At 36.5% G+C, this 25,885-nt stretch overlaps 1 protein-coding gene across 3 annotated transcripts in view; it reads right to left on the bottom strand.

Annotated features, from left to right (window-relative positions):
* Window positions 1-25,659, bottom strand: part of LOC150108647 (uncharacterized) — a 110,066-nt gene extending 84,407 nt beyond the window's left edge. The window contains exon 1 of one of the 3 annotated variants that reach the window (XM_090416116.1): window positions 25,276-25,659. Coding sequence is in view for 2 of the 3 variants with exons in the window: in XM_090416114.1 (XP_090272240.1) it covers window positions 7,336-7,393 (58 nt within the window). In the remaining variant the exon portion in view is untranslated. Of the gene's footprint in view, window positions 1-7,335; window positions 7,455-18,197; window positions 18,291-25,275 lie in introns of those variants that run through there. The other 2 variants (XM_090416115.1, XM_090416114.1) reach the window with 2 other exon arrangements.
* Window positions 25,660-25,885: the final 226 nt, after the last annotated feature.

The raw sequence follows: 25,885 nt of genomic DNA on the forward strand, positions 1-25,885 counted from the left end.
TACTGGTTTTGATATTCTGCTTTTGTTTCCGTAAGTTCTACTTCCTTCGATTTTCCTCGGTTAAATCGAGGTACGCAGTGGTTAGCTGTTCTTTACAATATCCCTAAATATACTTAATGATCTAGTTTACCCAGACAGACAGCGACTACAATAACGATTTTTAGAGAACTGTGATATATTATTAAGGCAGTTGAGATAGCGTCAGATAGACGGAAATAATAATAATAATAAATCAGTTTTTACTGAAACCTGTCTGAAAGTGTAGTGGTAGTAGTAGTGGTATATCGTACACGAAACTCGCGGTCCACGTTATAAAGAAACGTTTCAGTTTTTCTTACGCTTCGAACATTGCCATTAATTTCTAGTCTTCTTAGGATACGCATACTTAGAGCCCAGCGTGAGGGAGCAATTACACGCTCTGGCAAACAATTCTGATGACTCCGGTGTTAAGCATTCTACTGCAAGAATATAAGGAAGAGATGTGCGAGGCGGGAACACCGTCTGTCCTTCAGACTATGCAAGATCAATGAACCTATTTCGTGCAATGCGATTGTTCCCTAATGATCAATTAGTCTATTGGAAATCTATTCCGACTGCATCAAAATACGAATGGCCTAACACTCCTGTCCCTGTAGTGTCGTTTACTATGGTTGACATGACTTTGTTACTATTGGTTCGGGAAGACGTTGCCAAAGAACAATTCGCCGATAAATCAGTAATTTAATTTTGGATAATTTGTACAAAATTTTCAGTCCAGCGTAACCAACGGCATCGCAGCTCCTGTAACTCAGCTTTTGACAGAAGTGTCATCTGTTGAGGGGGGGGGGGCTCATAACATTAACCCACGCATCCTATATTCGACAGTACCTCCCTAGCTCAGTCAGTATAGATGAAGCTCTTTGGTCGGAAAGACCTGGGTTCGTTTCCCGTCAGTGACGTGAGGAATGTTTATTTGGTCTCATTTGACTAAAGGTGAGTTAGCTGGTCTCATACAGAGGTAGGGGTTATTTCCACCTGGAAACTCGGGTTTTCCGTCCCCCAGAACAGGCAAACCTACCCCGTGAACACTCATTGAATTGGTCATGAATACGTCCCAGCCATATGCCGGTCCCGAGCCCGGATAAAATTGGGGGATTGGGGAAAGCAATGATGAACTATCCTGTAAAAATCTCACCAAAAATACTTTGTGGGCAATGCCTACGAAGTCACCTACGGTCGGAAACAACTGAAAGGGAAAATCAGAATCAGATCAGAGCTTGCCAATAGTTAAAAAAGGGGAAATATAACAGATGCAAGATATTTATACTTTTAAATCTTGGGGAAGAAAATTTTGGTGGTGTCTAGCTGTTTAATTTAGAAGTTCCTGGAAAATATAGTTACAATTTTTGCAAATCATTAAATAATAGTATGCGCACAAATGTATTCGGGGGTTGCAAAATTTCTTAATAGAGACTCTAAATTTCAACATATAAATCACTTCGTGTTTCATATTTGCATTTCCTAAAAGAAGTAGGTGACTCTTTTATGCCCCCTTTTTTTTTTTCGCTTGAAATTCGTTCGAGAGAAAGCTCCAGCTTTCATAATCGATGCAATTAATTTTTTTTTTTTTCGGGGAGCTCAGCTGGTATAGATGAGACCTTTCGCTAGAAAGACCAGGGTTGCAATCCCTTCTATGACGTGAGGAATCTTTATCAGGTGTTTTCAATCAAATGGTGAGTTAGCCGGTCTTATACACAAGTGGGTGTTTTTTTTCTCGTGGAAACTCGGGTATTTCGTCCCTCAAAACGGTCAAACCGTTTCGTGAACGCATACATATCTACAGATATAAGATATTAACTGAGGATATACAGGTTATTATACCCTTTTTTTATCCTGTATACATCGTAATATTAGACTGTTTTCTTGTCTGTTTGTGACAATGTATTAATTTTTCACATTTCTTATAAACTAATAAATTATTGCCGGCCTGGTTGGCCGAGTGGTTAGCGTATCCGATCTCTAGCCGAGAGGCTGCGGATTCGAATCCCGCCAAGGCATGGATGTAAGTGGAAGACAATCACATTCATACATTCATTCACCAAGTATAGATACACTCTCCCAAGATGGACTGGGTCACCATGGGAGAAGTAGACCCAACCTTCCCGCAATGGGAGAGGCCTTCACCCTGTAGTGGGTTGAAAAAACAGGCTGATGGTCATCATCATCATCAATAAATTATTAATACAAAATTATGTTACGTTACAAATTAGTAAGTTTTATATAATCAGATATTTTCATATATAAAAGTAAATAATTGCGAAATGAACAAGTGTTCAAGGTTATGCTGGCCGAGTACAAGAATCTACAATGCAGGGAAGGCCAAAATTTGGAGAACATGTGACTAGGGCCTTCTCATGCACAGGCACACGAGGCTCTAGCTAGGGGGCCCGAAAAATTAGGAGTAATTTAAGAGTCCTAAACAATGAGGGAGAGGCCACGGAGCACTATAGCGCCTCAGGCTCCGCCCGCCTAGGGAAGAGTGTATGTACGGCCCTGCATGTGACAAATAGTATTGCACCATTTGCTAACATGCGCTATAATAAATTTGTTTCTATTACTTTTTTTTTTTTTTTTTGCTTGTTGCACATCATCGCATTCCTTGAAAGAAAAATTACAAATAAAAATAACACGAAGTGTATAAGGCATCTTTCTACATCAGAGAGGTTCTCTTTAAATTTCAATTCTCCAAAGTAAAAACTAATCCAAAGCATTATCGCTTTCGAGCTTTAAAGTTAAGAATATTAAGAAAATTAAATATTAATGAATATTAAATTGATTTTAAACGATTACTTTAAGATTAAATATTTTCATTATATAATATACAGTTCGAGTATAAGTGAATAATTTAGTATACACTTAATTGTACGACTACGATTAATATTACATTGAAAGTGCTATGAGCAGCGGAGTATGAGGTTAAATGTCGGGTTTTTCCGTTCTCATTTTTGGTGATTTATGTGAATAATTTTTTATGATTGATCGGAAGTACCCTGGGATTTCTGGTCAATAAATTCATTACTTTGGTGATTCTTTCCTGGATTTTGTGAGTTTTGAACTTGTGCCTTGCTAGTACTAATTCAAAAGTAAACATTCCATACAGCTTTCCGTACTACTTAGTACAGCTGGGAGTCTAAATAACGTGAAAGGTTTTACAGAGGTTGAAGGTCAACACTGTAATGCTTCGGGTATTAATCTACAGGCGGAGTGTGATCCTAACTTGACTGCACAGGCGTCGTCTCTTACTTGGGGTACAAAAAAGCAACATGGGGCACATTAAGCAGGCGGAAAAGAGGAATGTTTCAGAGATTTCGGGAAGACTCTAATAGTAAAGACACAAAGGAACAGATGACGTCCACAATCATAGAATTAGACACCCCACAGGTGCCTGAGGATATTAACGAGGAAGCAATGTCCATCAGAAGTGAAAGAAGGTCATAGTTAACAACACCTATATGCTAACTCAGGTTTCCGTTCCTCATTTAAGTGCACACCCTGCTCAGAAATACTTTCATCTGTATAGAGTTCATGATATCGTGACCTGCAAAAGGTACAGTAATTGAAATGGAGTTACCTCATTTGATGTACAGCCGATGACAACAGATAATATATCTGTATCTTCCGATAGTCTGCAGGCGATACATTAATTTCAATTATAACTAAGCTGTCCATTCTGACCATTGTTGGAACCTCATCTCACAGAATTAAGGTAGATATGAAGATAGTAAGTCATTAGTTGTATACAACCTGAAGCTTCTGCATCCAGTTAGATTACTCAAAGTATAGGTACCAAGACATCGAATCTGACGTCCATCTTGCTTGAAGCGACTCCTGTTTTACCTTTTGCTGATCGTTCCCATCAAGATAGTAGTAGTAGTTTTCTGTAATGATGTATAAGGATACAATGTGCCTGTTATCACTGGACCAAGTAATCATCGGTTACACGAGCAGAACCTCAACCACAAGGTCCGAATATTTCGTTCAGAAGTAGCACAAGTTAGTTCTTCATTCTTGAAAGTCCTTGTCACAACATCAATATGAGGTCTGCTACAGATGTTATACCGCCAAATCCAACTTGAATCATCATGTGAAGCTTCATGAAATTATAAGATGCGAGTCTTTTCTTATGACAGTTTACACTTCCAAGACAACATATTCAGAATTGAAATTGTCATTTCCTTTACCTCCAGGATTAAATTCTATATAATTGGCAGACAATAATCAGATGTCTCCAAAAATCATTTGGAAGGTATCTTGCATCGGTCAGCCATTCATTCAGTATTGCTAGTACTAATTCACAAACTTTGTTCCAGTTCTGAAGGTTTTGTGAGGATGGCCTACCATTACTTTCTGACATTATACTGTCTATGCTTCATTCTCTAGCGATAGAAATACTAGAAAGAAAAAAGGTGATCAGAAAGAAGGGGGAAGGCATGAAGACCGAATTGAAGACAGTGAATGGAAAGATTAAGACGCCGAAGATAGGATTAGCTAATACAGAGGAATAAAGAGGTCTTTCATGAAGAAGTGGAAACCAAGAAGTTGGCAGCTCCTTACTAGACTGAAGATGTATGAAAAGTATGAAAGATATGGTGCGATATGGTCCTCACGCTTCTTCGAATACCAGGGATATGTGATGCCACCCAGGAAAGGTTGTAAACTTTGGGAGGACTAAGGATTTTTTTTCTTCTTCTATATATTGCATTTTTATGAGACCATGCGAGGAGAGGGTTTCACACCAGGCGATGAAATTCATCTCCCACCTAAAGACAAACACATACATCCATGCTCACAGCGTGATACGAACTCACAACTTGTTGCTTGGAGAGCAGATACTCTAACCCCGCGGCCGACCAGACAGGCAATTTGTATTTCTACGTAATACGGAAATATGTTTACAACTATAATATATTGATATTTTTAAAATATAAATAAAATGTATGTATTGAATTAGTTAAAAAAATCATCTTCATCATTCATATTGTCAGCTTTTCCCCAACGACACTGGGTCGTCTCCATAGTTAGAATAAAAATAACGAAATTCACTTAATGTACGAGTATATCGGCGTTATTAAAGACACAATAATATGTCATGTTTTTGATAATGCAACACGTTCCTTTCAGTATACTAATTAAGAGAGAGATTTCATTTTTTTTTTTTTTTTTTCTATTGCTAAAAACCTGAATCTGGTATGGTATCAACATTTCACAAAATTTCCCTAAAAACATACTTCGCATCGAAGTCTCTCTATATTATTATTATTATACGGGCACCTCCATGGAGTCTGAAGACTGATCGCAGGAGACCCAATCTATCATACTTCTCCTGGAACTCATTATCAGACAAAGCACTCACAACTTACTTTGGCAACCCATTCCACTCATTCACAACTCTCCAAGCAAAAAATCTAGTCCTCACATTCCTAATCACACCTTTATTCAACTTCCAGGGATGATCTCCTTGTTCTGGCCCCCCTCTAGCAAATGCTGAAACATTTCCCCCGCATCTATCCTATAAAACCCTTTAAGCAACTTAAATGTTTCTATCATATCCCCTCTTTTTCTCCTATCAACCAACTTCTGCAATCCACACACCTTCAATTTCCCCCGTGTCGTTGGGGAAAAGCTGACAATATGAATGATTAAGGTGTTTTTTTAACTAATTCAGTCTATCCTCATAGGGAACATTCAACAGGGCACTCACCATCTTGATCACTCGCCTCTGAATCCTCTCCTCCGCTTTCTCATCCCTAAGAAACTCAGAGGTTCAGACTTGAGCACAGTAACCCAGATGTGGGCATATCAAGGCCTTATAAAGAGGAATAACAACTTCCTTATCTCTACTTGTTAATGTGTTCTTCGATAGCCAAGTAATCTTATGGGCTACCTTAGCAATATGTCCTCTAAACTTGAACGACCTACCACCACTCCTAAATCTCAAGCTTCATCTGTTTCCTGGAGTACAGTGCCATCAATATGATAGTGTGGCTTGTAATCTATTTTTCCCAAAATGCATAAACTTACATTTCTCATATTAAACTGAAACCCGTGATCTTTCGCCCACACTGACAGCCTATTTAAATCGTACAAAGATACAAGCATTTTTCCATTTTACAAAGATTGTAAAAAAAAAAAAAAAAAAAAATGTGGGCATGACTCCTTGGCACATTTATTTATTTATTTTTAAATCGAATTTCCTACCGTAATACCCTATACGATTTGTTTAGGTTTTAATTTCCTGAATAGAACGAGTTAAGCGCGATCTGACGCCCATGAATCTTGCACTAATAATAGGACAATGTACGGAGAAATGTTTCGACACGTGTTTCTTAATTCGTTCGTTTAATAGTCATAAAACGGTTCTTCCTTTATCAATTCATGCTTACGCTAACGAAAACAATAAAGAAGAGAAAAAAAAAAACTTCATTGCATTACTTGCCGAGCAATTACCGAGATTTCCTCAATCTACCTACTGGTTGCGAAGGGAGATACCGACACTGGAATCTCCTTCATTCAATGCATATACTGTTATGAAAGACTGCATAACCAATAAGAACACCGCTGCTGGACTCCCCGTCATTAAAAGTTACTATTTCAGTGTGTGATTACCTGGTTAAAGACTTTACTGCCTTTTGACTATGGTGACGAATCTATCGAGATTGTGCCGGCATCACTGGAAATAGCACATTACAGGAGGAAGCGTCTTATCACGACTGCACACCTGATGGTCATTAAACAGTAGGAACAGAAACACGTTTTCGTCGTCAAAACTGGTCCACTGGAAGAAAGCATAGTATTTTGAGGTCACGGGAATAAACAGTGCTAAAGAGAGAAATTGCAGGCTACCCATAGCTAATTCCAGTAACTTCTCGTTTACTGCTTAATTCGGTGAAAACTAAGGATATTGCGAACCAGTTTATGGTTGTTTCTAAGCAATGCCTTCGTGACAATTACCCAGAATAAATTACCCAATCTCATACGGAGATCACAGAATTTTCCTCTTGCAAAGGAGACAGTGGTCAGAGAACACACGTCGTTATAGCTATACTACATGGATTAGTGTTGTAAATCACAACCAGCTGGCTACTAAATGCCACATCAACAATTATTCGTGTTATAAGTATATAATTCGTAATACGTGGCATTTCTGTTCATTTACTTAACTGAATTTTGAGTACTTCATGTATTCCCCCCCCCTCCATCCCGCAATATTTACGGGCTCCACAGGAGATCTTAATATTTGAATCCGACCGATATTATAAATCAGTAAGCATGAATTAATCCTAACCTCGTTCTTACCTTCGCTTAGGTGCTCAAAGTCCTGATTTCTTAATACCATCTCGCTCATCGTTTTCATTGCTGTGAACAGTCATAACTAAAAGAGCTGTAGCAGGAGATGAAAAATAAGTGCTCTTATCTCTGCACTACTAGATTATCTATATTATCTTCAAGATATATATTTGCCAGAGCATCACGAGCTATCACGCGAGACTATACACTCCTCCCCCTTTCAGATTACGTGAATATTTCACCAACGTACCCCCTTTGCTCTCCTAAAAACAAAAAAAGGCCCAATCACTATTCGTTCCCTTTTTCAGTAATTAAGGATGGTATACTTTTTTTTTTAATTAATCACGAGGTGACGTCATGGCAAACAACGTAACCACAATACAAATCTCTTTTCGTTATTTTCTGTGCTTCGTTTCCTCTCTCGGATCATGCTACATACTTCACATCAGTGAAAAATGTCTTTTTTTTTTTTTTCTTGGAAGAAAGACGTTATTATATATTATAAGATGACACCCTTTTTCGCCCTGAGACAGCAAAACAGATACAGTTCATTTTGGACGTTTCGCTAGTAATATATAATGCATCATCAAGAAGATAAGGAAGCATGTACATTCGTGATAAGTGTTCATTTATAACTGAAAAAGCAAAGGAAATACACGTAGAGGATTTTGCGCAATAAGCTGACCTTGGTCAGTGCAGCACTCGTGTCATGAGGCAAAACAGTTGACAATCTCAATTATGCGAGCACAATCATTGGAGGTGCATTTAATGTAACTTCATTTCTTGAAATAGTCTCCACGTCTAGGCCGCTGTGTTTTACATATTTAAGCTTAGATTTCAAGATTCATCTATATATAATGTATATACTAAAAATATTTGGGAAATTAGTAATTATTTGTAGGAAAATCTATGGATCTGGGGGGTAACTGCTTAGCTGTCTCTAATGTACGGCTACTATTTCTTCTTTCTTTTCTTGGCATTCTGAAATTACGAACTTCGAATTAATAATGCCATCCTTTAAGGCAAAGGTACACATACTTTGCAGGACACTGGTTTTGAATAATTAAAAAAAAATAACAAGCTAACAGTAGTAATATCCGGTTTGTCTGTCAATAATAATAACTGATTTGTCTATTTTGCAAGTCAGAAACACGGGATTTTTAGGGAAAAAGTTTCGACTTCATCTGAGACCCATTAACTTATCCTCCTTATTTTTGACAAGATTCAACAACGGGTCTAATCAAGAGAAGCAAGTACCGTGCTTCTCTTGATTATCACCAAGGTTGTTGTACAAAGTCAAACTAATTGAATTACACAGGACCTTCAGCTATCGGTGATCCGTTAATTAGATTTTAATAAAAGACTATCTTCCTGAGAGATAACAATAACGTAATCTCACAGGAAACAAAAGAGTAACTTGTTCTCGATATTACTAATGACCGAAAGGGGGGGGGGGGGAACTTACACTGATATAACTGACAGAGGTAAATGTTCTATTTCTACATAAAATCAGCTGGCAACAAAACACTAGATAAAAGAAACAATGGAAGTTGAACTTTTTATTTTTATCTTTATCGCAGGCGCAATACTGTAGATTAATTTAAACTGAAAGACATTTTTACATTTCATTTACTGTTCCAATTTTCCAGTGAATTTTGAATCGATCTGGGTTGCCTTGCTTTACAAGCTACCATCAAAAGTTTTTTGAAAAAGAGTGCTTCGACTGTAGTTATTTAATCATTCTTCAGCGAAAGGATGTATCTGATTTTTGTAATTTACGAAATATGTAATTTATTTTGAATACGCATTTGCGTCACTAAGTGAGCGCTCGAAAAAGTAGTAGATCAAAAACCCACAGCAACATGCTATCTTCGCCAAGTCATGTTATATTCATCCATCACGAACATTAGAACCCATCAAATCCCTCAATTATGTAAAGAGCACCACTCGAAATAGACACAGTGTTATTTCTGTATTGGTAAACAGCACACGGAGATGGTTATCATAGTGGGTCACCAAACTGGGTGAAGTACCATTGATGTGTAGTTTATCAGGACATCGTTAACCGGTACAGAATGGAGAAACGTCGGGGTGGTACGTTACTTCCCGCTGCTAACCGTGTGTTCCTCAGGTAAGTCACGTGATTTTGTATTTAGGTTTGGCATTAAATTAGATAATACAAGTTTACGGAAGCCTGAAGGCAGGAGGATAAAAATGTTTTGATACAAATACGAAGCACACGTACCCTTGCTTTATTTGATGCCTGAATTGAAACAATTGATTACAATCGCACTGGTTCTCCAAACTAATTTTTATGCACCTCCAATACAAAAAAAAAAAAAAAAACATCTAATGACAGACGAAAAAGTAATAGATACTACAGATTATTATTATTTTATGGTGGAGAGTCATCTTAATGATGTCATCTCTATCAAGCCTTTTCGGACATTCTCTCCCCCTCCCCTCACCCAAGCTCCTTCAATGTCCAGATCCAATCGCCCCTTTCCATGTCATGACACATTTAAAAAAAAAAAAAAAAAAAAAAATCCGTAAATACATTAACTTTGCTTTTAAAAAGTTCCAGATGAAATTTCTTTTTTCCTTTTCTTTTCTTTCTTTCTCTCTCTCTCTCTCTCTCTCTCTCTTTTTTCTTTCGTAACTTCAACAGTTACAATAATAATAATTATTAAGATTATTATTATTAAGATTTTTGAAACATGCTAACGGGTCTTTAAAGGGAATTTTTAAATAGATTTAAATGAAAGATAGATTAATTACAATTTCTTGTTCATCATATATACTTCAGTACACTTAAATTAATAGGACACAAGTGAAGACAAATGTCTTTCACATTCATTTCAGCTGGGGGTAGAGTATATTGGGGCCTCCGTAGCTCAGTCGGTATAGACCAGGGGTGTTCAACCCGTCGATCGCGGAGCGATTTTTGGTCGATCTCTTGTGTATTCCTCCTTACTTACAAATTTAATTAAAACTGAAAACATAATATTTTATTTATCATTATTTTGTATTATTTTTAATTCGCTTTAAGTGCATTGCTATTGTTTATTTATTTTTCGTTAAAATTGTTAAATTAGTAATTTTCTTATAAGTCCGGGTAAATGAATTAATTTGGATCAGTGGAAGTCAAACAGCGAGCCGAGTTTTTTACACTTTGCTTATAATACGATTATAAGCAAAGTGTAAAAACTCGATTGTAGCTTAAATATTAAATATTCCGAAGCACATTACATCGATTTTTTACTTAGGTTAAGTCCCATGTGAATATTGTAAAAAAATAAACTTTGTTTGTCTCGGTATAGTTTGTTAGATGTTTTTGTAAATAACTCTTTTGAAGCAAACTGTATATACTGCTTTAATAAGAATATGTTAAGAGTGTTAGAAACAAAGGCGATGTTTTTGTCGACATACATGGCGGCATTAGAAAGATTGTTATTGAAACTTATATGTATGAGAAAGGCTTGCAGGCTCTAAGTGTCAACATCTCCGAAGTCAGTCAGAAAGAGTTCAAACAACTTTCCGATGGCCGGCAACTTACAATCAAAAGAAAGCGGAGGAGAACAAAAGGCATGTCGAACTTGAAACTTAAGATGAAAGACTCATACCGATTCTTTGGGTTGCCAAACTTCATGCGAGGTCTCAGAGGAGGCTTAATAAAAAGGGACTGAAGCAAGCAGAAGGGGTTCCCGGTTGCAGAATTGCTGTCAGAGAGGAGGCCGCCCAGTCCAGAGTCGCCGTCAGAGAGACTGCCTGGATCCACGTTGCTTGAGAGAGGAGTTTCCCGCTTCCAGAAAGGAGCTTCTCGGTTCCAGACGTCGCTAGAGAGAGACTACTTCTAGGCCGCAGACAAGGTTTCAAATTGCCGAAAGGAAGAGTTCCAATTGCCTAAGAAAAGTTTCCAGGCCAGGTTAATCTCAGACATTCACCAGTGTGTTGCGTTTTCATTACAATTTGATGAATCAAACGACTTCTCTGATATTGCTCAGTTAATGGTATTTATTCGCATGGTATTTCAAGGTTATTCAAGTAAAGAACTTTTGAAAATTATACCATTATTGGGAAGGACTAGGGGAGAAGACATTTTTTTCAGCATTTGATGAATTTGTGAAACAACACAAACTTCCGCTTTTTAAACTTCTGTCTATTACTACTGATGGTGCTCTTGCAATGATAGGTAATAAATCAGGCTTCATTTCATTATGTAAAAACAATAACAAATATCCAGATTTTTTAACGTACCACCGTATTATTCACCAACAAGTACTGTGTAGTAAAAGATTAAACACAAAAGATGTTTAGGATATTACATTTAAAATTGTAGATTCTGTTCGAGGAAAAGCCCTGCAATGGCGGTTATTTAAATTACAAGCAGATGATGATAGGGAACTTCTGTTGTACATTAATGTTCGCTGGCTCAGCAGAAGTCAATTTTTAGAAAGATTTCTTGTATTAATTAACGATATAAAATGTTTTCTTGATGAAAAAGGAGATATTTATCCACAATTGAGTGATAAAAGATGGTTGTTACACTTATCATTTTTTGTAGATTTCTGTACGAAATTAAGCAATTTAAATTAATAGAAAGATTTCTTGTATTAATTAACGATATAAAAAATTTTATTGATGAAAAAGGAGATATTTATCCACAATTGAGTGATAAAAGATAGTTGTTACACTTATCATTTTTAGTAGATTTCTGTACGAAATTAAGCAATTTAAATTTAGAGTTACAAGGTAGAGATAAAAATTTAATTGACATGTTAAGTTCAATAAAAACTTTCCAACAATACTTACTTTTATTAAAGAAAAATATAAATGACCACGAATTTAGACATCTCCCATATTTATTAAAAATTTTTGAACAAAATAAAAAAATGCTTCACTATGATTTAAAAGAATTTATTCGTGAAATAGAATTAGTTGAGGAAGAAATAAATTCAAGATTTAAAGATTTTAATAAAACTGAAATGATTGTATTTTTATCAATAATCCATTTCAAGAAAACTTGAACATCACAGAAATTTCAAATAAAATTAGTGGGCTGTTTGATGCAAACCAAGCTGAAGTAGAATTTGAGATAATAAACATTCAGAATAGTTTACATTTAAAATCAATAAACAATGAAGTAATTTGGAAGTATGCACATGAAAAATTCCCGATATTAACTGATATTATTATTATTATTATTATTATTGTTATTATGTGACACCTCCAGGGAGTCCAAAGAATCATCGAAGGAGAGTGTGCCAACAGCATCGAACGATTGAAACCCTTTCAACTACTAACCGCGCTCAAACTTGCTTAACTATATTGCGCGAAAAATTCTGTCTTGTTTCGAATCGACATACTTGTCAGAATCCGCTTTTTAAAATATGACCGTCATAAAAAATCAATTAAGAAACCAAATTACAAATGATCATTTGGATGATTGTCTGCGATTGGCCACGTCTTCATATCAACTTGACTATGAAAATATTGCGAGGTCCAAACAATGCCAAATTTCACATTAACTTTTTTTTTTTTAATCAACCAGCATTTCCTTTAACTTGTGAGTTTATAATCAATCTGTTGTTTTTTTTAAACTTTGGTTTCAAAATAGAGAAATAAATATTTTATTCCAATATATTTGTTTTTTTTGTTGTATTAAAATATTTGTTGTATTCAAATAATTAAAAGTGATAAATACATTTTTAAATACACAAATAAAGTTTTTCGTTGTGTTTTTTTTTACTTGTTTATTTGTGCGTAATCAGATATCAGGTTGGGGGAACGTGATCTATATAAGAGAGTAGATCGCCGAATAACTTTTTGTAGAAAAGTAGCTCGCGCAGTAAAAAAGGTTGAACACCACTGGTATAGACGAAGCCCTTTGGTCGGATAGACCTGGGTTATATTCCCGAATATGACGTGAGGAACCTTTATCTGGTCTCTTTCGACTAAAGGTGAGTTAGCCGGTCTCATACGGGGTAAGTTTTTTTTTTTTTTTTTTTCACCCGGAAACTCGGGTTTTTCGTCCCCCAGAATACGAAAACCGACCCTATGAACACACGCATCTACAGACATAGGACACACTGGGAGACATAGGGATAACTACCTTATTCTCGAAGCGGTCGTGGTTTCAAATCATAATAAGCCATGCCTAATACGAACGTAACGGGACACTAGGGCCTAATATACGGGAAAGGAGTATATTGATTTTTTGTTTCATCAGACGCTCTGCCGTCCGAGCTGGCAGAATGGATAGCATACCCGTTTTTCAGCCAACAGGTTGAGGATCCGAATCCCGGCATGGACAGGGATCAACGAATGAGCTTCTCCATGGTGAGTGGATTTTGCTAGTTGACGAGCCGTTAAAGGCTGGACAAAATAGAATATATATATATATATATTTTAATTTAATAAAATAACTTTTGTATGCAATATCTTTAACTTTTAAATCACAGGTGCAGCGCCACTGATCAGTTTATGGAACTTTTAATTGAGATATATCGTTAAAAAACTGGGGTCTTGGGAGAGTACTTTTTTTTTTTTTTTGCGTGTAGAGTAGGATTTTGTATAATTTGTCGAGCTCTCGGAATGGGATGTTTGTGACTGTCTTACTAATTCTGTGCGGGACTGGCAACTGCAACTCTACCACTTCTAGCAGACTTCACTCCTGAAATCCTAAGAGGTAGGGGAGTGACCATACGGCGTGGAATAAAAAAACGTTTATTTATCAATTATAAATAAACTAACTCACCTATGATTACCCTCGCCTGCACCTTCACGCAGAATCAAAAGTGGTATAACTTCGATTTTTCGCTGTTTTTGGCAAAAGAATTTGTAGTTATTACTGTTCACTAATAACATTTCGTATCGAATTTTGAATTTTTATTAAAATTTCCATAAAGTACAGAGAAGGATTCTTATTATTTACCTGAAAATTCACAATATTTATTTAATATTATTATTATTTGTTTGAGAGATTGGTTCAGTCACTGCATTGTAACCGCTTATTATTTATTTGCTGGTCTAATACTATCATCAGTACTGGTTCAACGCCTGCATAACTCACCTGTTTTCAACTGTCATTCAGGAAGTCCTTAAAACCGAATAGTGCTGTACCGCATAAACTTGTAGCAGCTCAGGTGCACCGTGATTGTATGAAAGATGTGTTTCGGTAGTATATGAAATATACTACCATATGATAGATTCAAAAGTAAAGCAAGTAAAAATTTTCTGTTTTGTAATGTTGAACAGATATTAAATAAGTAGATCAATTTTAACATGGGCATATTAAAGCAATCAAAAATGAAAGCCTAAATTCAAAGAAATATATCAAAATGAGTAATAAAAAAAAAAGACAATACAAAGAATTAAATCATATTTAGTTTGAGGCTGCGGGGTCGGTTTGACGGAGATTTCACCACACTGTTGATAACTGGGGAGTTAGAATTCATACTAGTTCAGAAACCGTGCAGTTGCATATAATAATATGATCGCAAATAAAATCAGTTCGTGCCATTATAGGGAAGTGCTACGTGATTTCTCACCGTTTGTGAATATATTTCATCTTACCGAAAGTTGATACGTTTGTGTGATTTGTGTGCGAATGCATGTCTTTTCACCAACTCTGTTTGATCTGCACTCTTCGAAGTTTGACCTTTGTAAGCTTGTCCAATGAGATAGCGGTAACTGATATCAAGAACACTGCGTCTGCAACTATGCCATATCTAGAAGAATTTCTTTAAAGGGATCAGAGATTATTTCGCTTCTGTGTGGGTGTGTATTTATTTCAAAAATTAGTATGTAAATGTTTCTGTTAGGTTGTTTATAATAATAATCTCGTCAAGCAGGGATCGTAAAGTCAGCGCATTGTGTTCCTAAGTTGTGTGTTGAACTCTCTAGAACAGTGTTTCCCAATCTTTTAGGAGTCGCGACCCCCTTTTATAATAGCCAAGTAACTTGCAACCCCCGCCATATTTGCATAAAAAGGCATTCAGTCTGTTTCTTGCCTTGGTTTTGATATGAAGAATATTGCAGTGTAGCCATATTGAAATAAGTGTTGAAAACCTGCGTGGTGGAATTCTCTATAAAAACAATTGCAGCTAAAAATAACCGTAGTGACCTCCCCCCAGAAAATACTTTGCTACTGCCTTGGGGGGTCGCGACCTACAGGTTGGGAAACCGGGATCTAGAAGCTGGTTTGTTTGCAGAAAGGAGAAATCCAACATTTATAACTTTGGTTCCTACCTGAAGATGTCCATCACCGTGGATCTTACAGCTCCAGTATCAGTAACATTCACGGTTATGTTCAACATTTAAATTAAATCAGGCTTGGGTTATGGACATAGGGTTACTTTTGCTCATAATTATTAATAATTGGTCCATTATCATTTGATTAGTGTCAAATCTGCTCCATCCCGTTATTATTATTTTTATAAGATCTAAAACTTACTCGTATGAATTTAAGGTATTTAGAAACTATTAAGCGTGTGTGTATAGATGAGATCGCAGATGGGTAGCACTAATTTTTTTAAAATTTATTTTTCCAAATCATCTTTGATTAACTAACATATCTTGTGTCAAGTCGTATAATTCTGATATAATAATGAGGTCACAGATGGGTAGCACTAATTTTTTTTAAATTAATTTTTCCAAATCATCTTTGATTAACTAACATATCTTGTGTCAAGTCGTATAATTCTCGTGATTCAGCGGTGTGCAAATTTTTGCGCGCTGGTAAAAATTTACGATTTACGAATACCTTGTTGGCGTTTGGAAATTAAAAATACTTCCACGTAACGTATATGTCAGCATATAAGACGCTATTTGATGTTAAAAAAAAAAAAATTCCGCGATGGAAAACATCACCTAGCCTTCTACAGTAATGTACTTGTAGCGGCGTTTTGTTAGATGCATCCAATGTGTTCTAACAAGCTTTTGCTTTTGTATTATTATTATTCGTGACACCTCCAAGGAGTCCGAAGACTCATCGCGGGAGGACACCCACTGTACAACTCTCCGTCTCCACCACTACACCGAACCTCTACTACCAACCACCAATTATGTTAATTAGCATGTTAATATACTGATATATTAATATATTTTAATATAAATATTTGTATTTAGTAAACGTATTCAGGTTGGCCGAGTGATTGTCATATCCATTCTCCGGCCGAAAGGATGCGGGTTCGAATCCCGCCTTGAGCATGGATGTTTGTGATTGTTCTTCATCTTCACACTCTACCAAGCTGAACTGGGTCATCGTGGGAGAAGTAGACCCAACCCTTCCCCCAGTGGGAATCTAATAAAATGTGTCCAGCAAATATCAGTGAAACCTTACTGGCATGTTCACGTGAATTACAATATACGAAATCGAAGACTGGTTATAAACATGAACAGCTTTACTGGTTCTCTCGTAGGGTAATTTATCATTCATACTGCTGTGATTTCGATGCCTACATTATATTAAAGTAAGAAGCGGTAAGTGTAAAATCATGGTTATTATGGTGAGTATAGCACCAACAAGAAATTGTGAAAAGAAATTGTAGAGGTCATCTTATACGTTGGCATATGCGGTAGTTTCTTTCCTCTCTCCACTTGCCCCCCCCGCCCCCTCTTCAATGCCATTTAGGATTTTAGGCGGATCAGCCGAATGTTATTGATACTCCCTACTACAGCGAAAGAACATGAAAATATGCCTTATAATAATAGATTCAAATTTATATTTTATTTACATTTTTAAAGGTTTCTTCCTCTAACTTTCGGCGCAGTTTTCCTACCATTTGGTTCACTCATCAGTACTTGACAATATATGTCAAATCGCTGACTGAAGAAAAGGAAACATCTGGCTATTACTCACCCGGTCAGTCTCTCTCTCTCTCTCTTTTTTTTTTTTTTAATATATAAAGGTTAAACAATGAAGTGATGGAAAATCGTAATCGAGGGCTTTCCGATTTACAGATTATCCGGATCTTTAAATCGAAGTATATGAATTAAAAAAAAAAAAAAAAGAAAACTGTTCTAAATTTCATCCTATTCCTTAAAAAAATAATAATAAATTAGATATCGAGTCATAAATCATATCCTTCCAAAATCTTATTTAAAACTTTGTAAAATAAATAATATTAAATTGCCAGATATTCTTTTAGATATTCCTAATACATCTAAACATACAGCGATGAGAAAAGGCGTGAATCTATTTTAAATGTTCTGTTAAATATAAAAAATTCAGGCATGGTCTTGATTGTTTTATTTCTGTTGTTGTTTTTAACTTAACATTGCAACACGGCCATATTGCTTGATTTGTAACTGGTGTCTGCTGGTGAGAATTCTTTCTCAATTATTAAAATCTTGTGGCATGACTGACCGGGCGAGGACAGTTAAACTGTAGGTCTTCCTGCTTATTAATAAAGCATGGAGAGGGGAAAAGAAACAAAATTGTCAACCTATTCGAGTATGGAATAACAATATTATTCATTGTTACCCACATTCTTTCAGTTAAACAGTTCGATTTCAGTTTGTGGTATGCAGATTCATAGAATATGTTCTTTAAATCTTTCTTAATTTAAAAATCACTACAAAATTTAGGAAGTGAGTTTTAATAAATAGTTATTCAGTATGGTACTTTCTTCAGGTTCCTTTCATTGCACGCTCAAGTGAAATAGTTCAGATAATTAACTTTTATGTGAATCCCACTTACAAAGGGTTATATGTCTATATTATTAATATTAGTGGTGTGGAGCGCCAAGGGATAAATAACTGGAAGTCTTCTCCTAGAGATCAAACGCGGAACTTTTTTCAAGCCTCCAACGGGTCGATCATTTCACCTATCACCTAAGGATATTCACAAAACATCCATTCGTACCTACCAAGCATCCTCCTTAGTCATCACATTTATGTTGCCATGTGGACACTGTATCATTCTTTAACATCGCACAAGAACAGACCGTGACTTATTCTTTTTATGACAAACCGGGTCAAGCATTTCTCCCAATCACCACTCTTACCTCTCCCACTAATTAAGTAACGTGTACGTTCCTCTAAATCATGATCCTACATCATGCTAAGGATACTTTGAAAAGGTTACAGTAATATTTCGGACTTAACGATAATCAGAAATCCTTTATCACGAACAAACTACTGTCTGTTCTAAATTAAACTCCGAGTTTAGGTAACACGTGCGATGTACTTCCTTCATATCACACTTTTTGACACCATTTCTTAAGTCCACAACCTTATCTCTTATCGAGTGTCACTCTTTTAGTGTCTTTATCTTTACCACTTCCTGAAGATATACCTGCAATGAGGCACGATAAAGAATAGCACTAAAAGACGTAAGAATTTCACATAGCAACAAATTCATGTTGACAGAAAATTTGTTTCTCTGTAGATTAAAGGAACTACTAAATTACATATGCTTGATTACGACTGTTGGCTATTCAGTTTAAAAATTAAGGCAAATAACTCTGTTTGCAAAAGAAATTAAGCGAAACGAAAAATTTAACTGGCTTTTCCAACACTCAAAAATTCTTTCAACATGTGTACTCAATGGACGAATAGAACATAAATAACGAAAATCATGAAAATAAATAATTCTTTCTACTAGCAATTTCCAAACGCAAATTCTAATCTGGTCGTGGATGATCGTGAATTCTAATGAAGTCACTGAAATTTCATTTCTTCCTCAAAAGGTCTAAATACAATGATTTCCAAACTGGCAGCGGTTCATCTTAGAAATTTTTCGTTGCACTCATTTTCATTAAATTATTTTCACAAATTTTGTCAAATTAAATAACTTCATTATCAATAAATCATTTATTAATTTAATAAGTTGTTACTTGGGCATTACCAAGTTAGAACTGGTCTAATGTAAAGCTATCAGTTCAGATTTGATTATTTTTGAAAGCAAAAATAAAATAAATCCTCTAACGCTTTTTATTATCCAAATGGAGTAGGCAGTGCTTCTTGCTTCACAATCAATGGCTTTTCGGTATTGAGAGAGAGCAGTAGAAAAATTGATGCCATCTCATGGTGTTGAAACCAACACTCATGTTTCTGTCCGTAATAGTGCGAATACTAACAGTCGTTTTTTTTTTGTTTTTTTTTTAATGCGGGATTAAAATAGTTTCCGGAGGGGACGAAACCCTTCTTGCCGTACCAGAAGTTGAAAATTCGAGAAATGAACTGAAGTTCCTTTAATCGGCGACTAGAATCCAATCTATAAGTCTTTTGCCGGGCTGCTTAGCGCAATGGATGCAAACATGATTTCCACGGTACTCATTTTTGAATGCAACAAAGTAATAATAATTTGAAACAAAATTAAAAAAAAAAAATAGGGGGAGGGGTGACAAAGGCGATAACTACTAGAAGTTTCACATCACGTTACTCAAGAAAGAACGCAGTGTACGAAGGCACGTCACGTAAGCCACAACTTTTTATTTATTTAGCGTCTGATGACACAGTGGTCATAAGGCCTATTACGGGTGATATTTGAAAATTGTGCGTTCTCTAGCCATTTGTTTCAGGGATAAAAAAAAACCGAGTTTCCAAGAGCCCTTCCACCGCCATATACGACTGGCTAACTCACCTTTAGATTTAAAGATCTTTGTAAAGATTCTTCACGTCCTAGACGAGATTCGAACCTGGGTTTTTTCATTGAAGGTCAGTGTTGTTACGACTGAGCTAAGAAACTCATTAGTTAATATGTCTTAATATATTTCTGAACGGTGTTTCTAAATCAGCGAATCCATGAACTATTTGTAGTCAGTAAGACTGTCGGATGTGGTACGCAAAGGTCTATTACCACTGAACAATGAACATAACAACGGTGTGGTCCTACTGTTCACAGGACCACAAATACAAGCAAACACGCATCTGCTTGCTTTCTGTCATGGCAAATAACCTGCTATTATAATCCTACTTTACCTTCAAGATGTCTTGTGGTTGGAAGATCTGGGATTAAATCCCGTTTAGGAGGTATAGAAGTTTATAATGGCTTTTCATCTAAGGATGAGCCATAAGGATGAATGGGTGGACAATAATATGATACTCTATGAGGGACAGCACGGCTTTGTGAAGGGTCAGTCATATTTGCATTTTGATGGACAGATATCAAAAAGCAGTATATGGAGGAGCAGGATTCAGAAGGCGGGCGACTAGTTGGTGTGATTGGACTACTGCTGTTTAATTTGTAAATAAATGATAAAGGAAATAATTTGAAGGGAAATATTCGGTTTTTCTGATGATGCAAAGTTAGGTTGGGTAACAGTTAATCAAGTAGAGATCTTGTAGGAAAAACAATGAATGTCAGTTTAATGTGGAAAAGGGTAAAGTTATTGAGGGTTTATGGATTGCAAAAGTTGATTGATAGGCGAAAAAAAGTGGAGGATATAATCGAAACATTAAAGTTACTGAAAGGATATTTTAAGATGGATGCAGGGGAAATGTTTCAGCACTTGTTCAGACAGGGCAGAACAAGAGGTTATCCCTGGAAGCTGAGTAAGAATTTGGTTAGCAAGGGCCCAAAGAACAGATTTTTCGCCTGGAGAGTGGTGAATGAATGGAATAGGTTGCTGGAGTCAGTTGTGAGTGCTCTGTCTGTTAATGGTTTCAAGGAGAGCTATGAGAGGCATTACGAGGTGCCTGTGCAATAATATTGTAAGTGACACACGCTTCAGAAGATATACCAAATATTCGATTCATACAGCATTAAAGCGGCTCTTCAGACCATTTCAGGCTATTCAACTGCTGGATAATATGTCTAACGGAAGCTGATAGTAACGGATCAGATTTTATCCTACGGGTCAGGACCGTGCCTTTGATCAGTCAGCGTGGTGTGGCTCATGGACATATGTTTATAATTATGAGCAAAGAAACTACTGTAGAAGATTGTTATGTCTGTTAATTATGTGTTTTCCAGGCAGTCTGCCTGGTTAGCAGAGTGAAAAAATCCTGCCACATTGGTATGAGGATGGCTAACTCATCATTTTTAAAGCATAGTCTTGACGAGTCAGGGTGCTCTGTATGGGCGACATACAGAGCACCCTGTATGTCGTCTTCCCACTCTTACTATATTCCCGTAATCTAATTATTACTTGTACTAAAAAAGCTCCACTTTAGCACATTCGCTTCGCAACCTGCGTTTGAATTCATAACCTTTGTTGGTTGGTCATAATTTCATGTAATTCAACCTTCTTCAAATGGGAAGGAACATAGATTATAAAAATTCTTCAAAAAAAAAAAAAACTTCCACCTCATAATAAAAGGTGGAAACAAATAATGTAACGACTCACTAATATCCAAACTATTTTTAAATGAATCTCAACAACTTGCAGCTATACCAGCTGCTATCTTCACAATCTGAGTTACTCTTATATGATTCCTTCCACTATAAGATTAGCATTTATTTTATCCAGCAAGATGATATTTCATCAAAATAATAAAATCTACAGAATCTCCTCTTTTTTGAAACTTCATTTCAAGGTATTCTCGGCTTCTTCTGGAATATTCACGACCTCTCTTTCTTTGTACTATCCACATCGTGAAAATTACTCTGACCTATTCAAATTTTTACCATTGAAGCTTGATTTTTTTTGTAGCCCAACCACACAAACACTGAGATCATCTTCGTTGGGGAGTTCTTAGTAAATTATTTACATTTGATGTCAATGGACGCCGTATAGTTAGTGAAGCCTTCTGTTAGAAGTGGTAGGGTCGCAGAATCCCTTTCCGATAGTGAGATTCGAACCCGTAGCCTTTATGGCTGGAAAGCGGATACGCTAACCACTCGGCCAACCTGTCTGGCTTGCGAACTTCAATGTTCTTAAGTTAGTTACTGTTGTCAAATAGCGTCTCCGTAATTTCATTGAAAGACAACGGGTCAGTGCGCTCTTCGACTGGAAAAGACCAGTTCGATTTTCGTTATAACAAGAGGAATCTTTTCAAGTGAAGATGGAAATAGCCCTACTATTTCCGATTTCATACGGAGGTAGAAGGGATGTTTCCTCCGGGAAAGTGCATCCCTGATATCGGCAAATACGCCACAGAATACACACACAATTTACAAACAAAAAAATACTGCTATGGATGATAGAGGGAGTGTGTATACAGTGGCTTTCTGCTTGTGGAGAATTAAGTAGTGGAGGTTGTGTGGATTGTGTGAAGTACCTTCCTGCAATGAGTTCTTGAATGTGTCACGTAATAACTTCAATTGCCTTCCCCTTTACGAATACTGCCGTTCAAGTTGGACGTGATGTTGAAGAATTTGCTGTAAAAATGATCGACTTACTTACTAGATAACTAATGCTTTTGATCTTATCCAATTGTCTAGTCAAGCACATCATAGAGGTCAGCTCTCCTCTAGTCCAGGTATAAGCTTCCTCCCATTAAGAATGCCCTCAGGCATTCTCATCCTTATGTCATATAGAACCATAGTGGCGCGAAGTGCGATTGGCGTCACCACACTACAGAAGCATCCTATATTCAGTTGTTCCAGAAAAGTATGTTATTACATTGTTGACACCATTGCATTCAAGCCTCTTTAAAATAATAATTAACCTTGTTTTTATTAACAGTGAACTTTTTCACCACCTGTATGCCCACCAATTAATCGGTGATCATGGATTTCATTGGTTCTAGATTTATAGCAGTCTCTTCAATATCACCTATTGCTAAACATGCGCCATGAAAATATTAAAAACACGTTATTCTTGACATTTTTAGATATTTGCTTGCTTTGTCTGTTCCACCACTAGCTAACATACCTGCCTTTGGAAAGAAATCATGGAAAAGTTTGGAGAAATTCACGAGGTTGCTCTTGATATTTTCCAAGGCATTTCATAGAAGTCTCGTTGTCAAGCTACCATCTTATGGTCTTTCATGGCTTTCTGAGTAGATTGCCAACTTCATCTCTGGTTGTTCATTGAGTATCATGGTGGAAGGTTCTTTCTCATATTTCTCCGAATGTTGAGGTGTACCCCAGGATTCTGTGCTTTCACCCACACCTCTTTCTTATCCAAATCAATAATCTCTTATGAAACCTCAAATGCATAGTTTTGCTGATGACAGTATACACTCTATTCTTCTTCATGTGAGGGAAACCTTGTAGTGTAGTGCTGAAATGATTCAAGATCTAATGCCTCAAAAATTCATCTCTCTGCCATTCTCAGGTATAGTTAATCAAGTAAATTTCAATGCTATTAAAATACAACTCTGTCTTATTTATCAAAAGATTGCTGTTTGGAAATCACAGCCAGAGCAACTAAGGCTATTAGGTCAGTGTTGTATGCTTGTTAATTGCGAGTGTTCCCCTGTCCAGTTTTACTTCTTTTGCGGGATGAAAAACCGGAGTTTCGGGAAGGAAACCTCACTATCGTCATATGAGACTGGCTAACTCACCTGCAGGTGAAAAGCTTTTCTTGGAAAAAAGATATTGCTGCATTCTCCGTTACCTTTGATAATATCCCAATCACCAGTCAAGATCAATTTTCTCTTTTTGGGTGTTAACTTTCACATTGCATTATGGCCTAAACACATTACATCCGTAGCCTCCAGATATCTTTTTTCGTTCATAGTTAGAGAAAAAAAAATGACACCTCTCTCGCGCATTCACTCCAATCGCTTCTTCATACAATGTCTGTTTCCACGTCTTTTTAATAGGTATTTTGATGGGCACTACTCCCTCGCTTTTCTCTAATCACGTATGAGGAAAATATCGGAACCGACACTTAATCAACTTATTCTCAAGTGAATATGTCACTCAAGAAATTATAATAATAAAAATCATTTTTTTTTTTTACAAGGAAGATACGGTCTATTAGGAGTGCGCTCATTTAAAAAAAGCAAAAAAACTTTGCCTTACCACTTTGAAAAGAAATATTTTAATTAAGAATATATACAATAAGTTTTCAAGTATATATATATACAGTATATATAAACCGAGTACTAATCTTTCTCACATCTTAAATTATTACAAGTCCAAACTATATAACGAACAGTAATAAGAGTGGCAGAACTATCGCAACATTTCAGTAAGAGACCCAAAAACTTCAAGAAGCCAATGCAAATTTGTGCGAATGTGCCCGTGGACTCAAACCTTGTTAGGGTAGTGGGGGGGGGGGGGGGAGAAAATCATAGCTCTTCTGTCTTGTAGTGGCAGAAATTTCAGATAAATTACCAATACAGTATTGTTAAAAAAAAAGTTCGTTCGTTCACCCTTCCACAAATAAATAAATTAAACAAGTTACGCATATATCCCAGATGAGTCTTTGACTCCATGAGGTCTTGGGGTAATAATAATAATATATTACTGATCTAGGCTTCCTAAAATCGGACATAATGCGATTTTACTTTCATGCTTTTACTTTTAACGAAGAGGAAGATATGACTTTTGGGATTTTGAATGGGGCAATGCTCAATTGTTTTAAGGATGAAGCAATTAAAGCTGTGAGTGTAAAATCTTAATTGCATATTATTCTGACCAGTTTGTCAAGATGAAAAATAACTAAACTTTCCGGAATAAGATTTTCTTTTATCTACGTATGATACCGGCTAACTCATCTTTAGTCGAACAAATCCTTATTAAAAGTTCTTCGCATCCTGGAAACGAAGTCCTTCCAGTTAAACGACATTATAGTTATCGACTGAGCTAAAATTCAGAGACGAACCAGTGAACTCATTCCTTGGTAATATTATTCGTGGCCTTACAAATTTGGAACCCAGCAAGGATAAATTTTCAATCAGCTAAACCTGGCAGTTGATTTCATACGTTAAACCAATGACATGTGTAAGGGTGAAGGTACGAATGATGTACAGGAAATATTTCTTAAATTTTGTTCTCTAAAGGACAGGACGCTCTCACCCTCCTCGATTCTTCCTGAAAGTGTCTATAAACGACACCAACTAAATAAGGTAATATATATTCAGATTTCTTGCGATAAAATTACTTACCTTGGAATTTAATGGGCAGGTTCTTTTGGTTTAATATAAAAGTCCGTCTGCGATCGCCAAATGCTGCGAATTTAGAGGCACAAAATTCCACCGATACACATTCCAAGACAAACTTATTCTTCCTGCTGTTGTATGCTAAAATCGGACATACTGCGATTTTCTCAAAGCAGGTTTCATCAGCTGGTTTCTTTCCTGCGACCTCTGCTCAAACGTTAACGGATGAACTTCCCTTCCCAATCACTATGGTGAGGGCTGCTCCCCTCAGATGCAACGGTAGGCCTACAACTGCCGGCGCAGAGCGTCTTAAGGCGAAGAGTACACGTGCAGCTGTGACGGACAAAGTGCCTCACTCGGCTTGCAAATGTTCTTTGCCGCAGGTGGGGAGGCGACAAGCGATCGAGGTGGATGGCCTTCATGAACTAATACTGTAGGTTTAGCAATAGAAAGCGAACATCACTCAGTTGCATGCTAACCTAAAAAGAATGACGTGGCTCCATCTCTTGGTCGCTTTATGACTCAACTGCCACAAACATTTTATTTCAGCCACTTCATATAAGGACATTCTTTAAATCCCACCTAATTTAGTCAGTCTAATAAAATTTACACTGTT

Source organism: Typopeltis vanoorti, chromosome 3 (genome assembly GCF_054136105.1).
Source record: "Typopeltis vanoorti isolate ZY-2024b chromosome 3, IOZ_Tvanoo_1.0, whole genome shotgun sequence".
NCBI classification, from domain to species: Eukaryota; Metazoa; Arthropoda; class Arachnida; order Uropygi; family Thelyphonidae; genus Typopeltis; species Typopeltis vanoorti.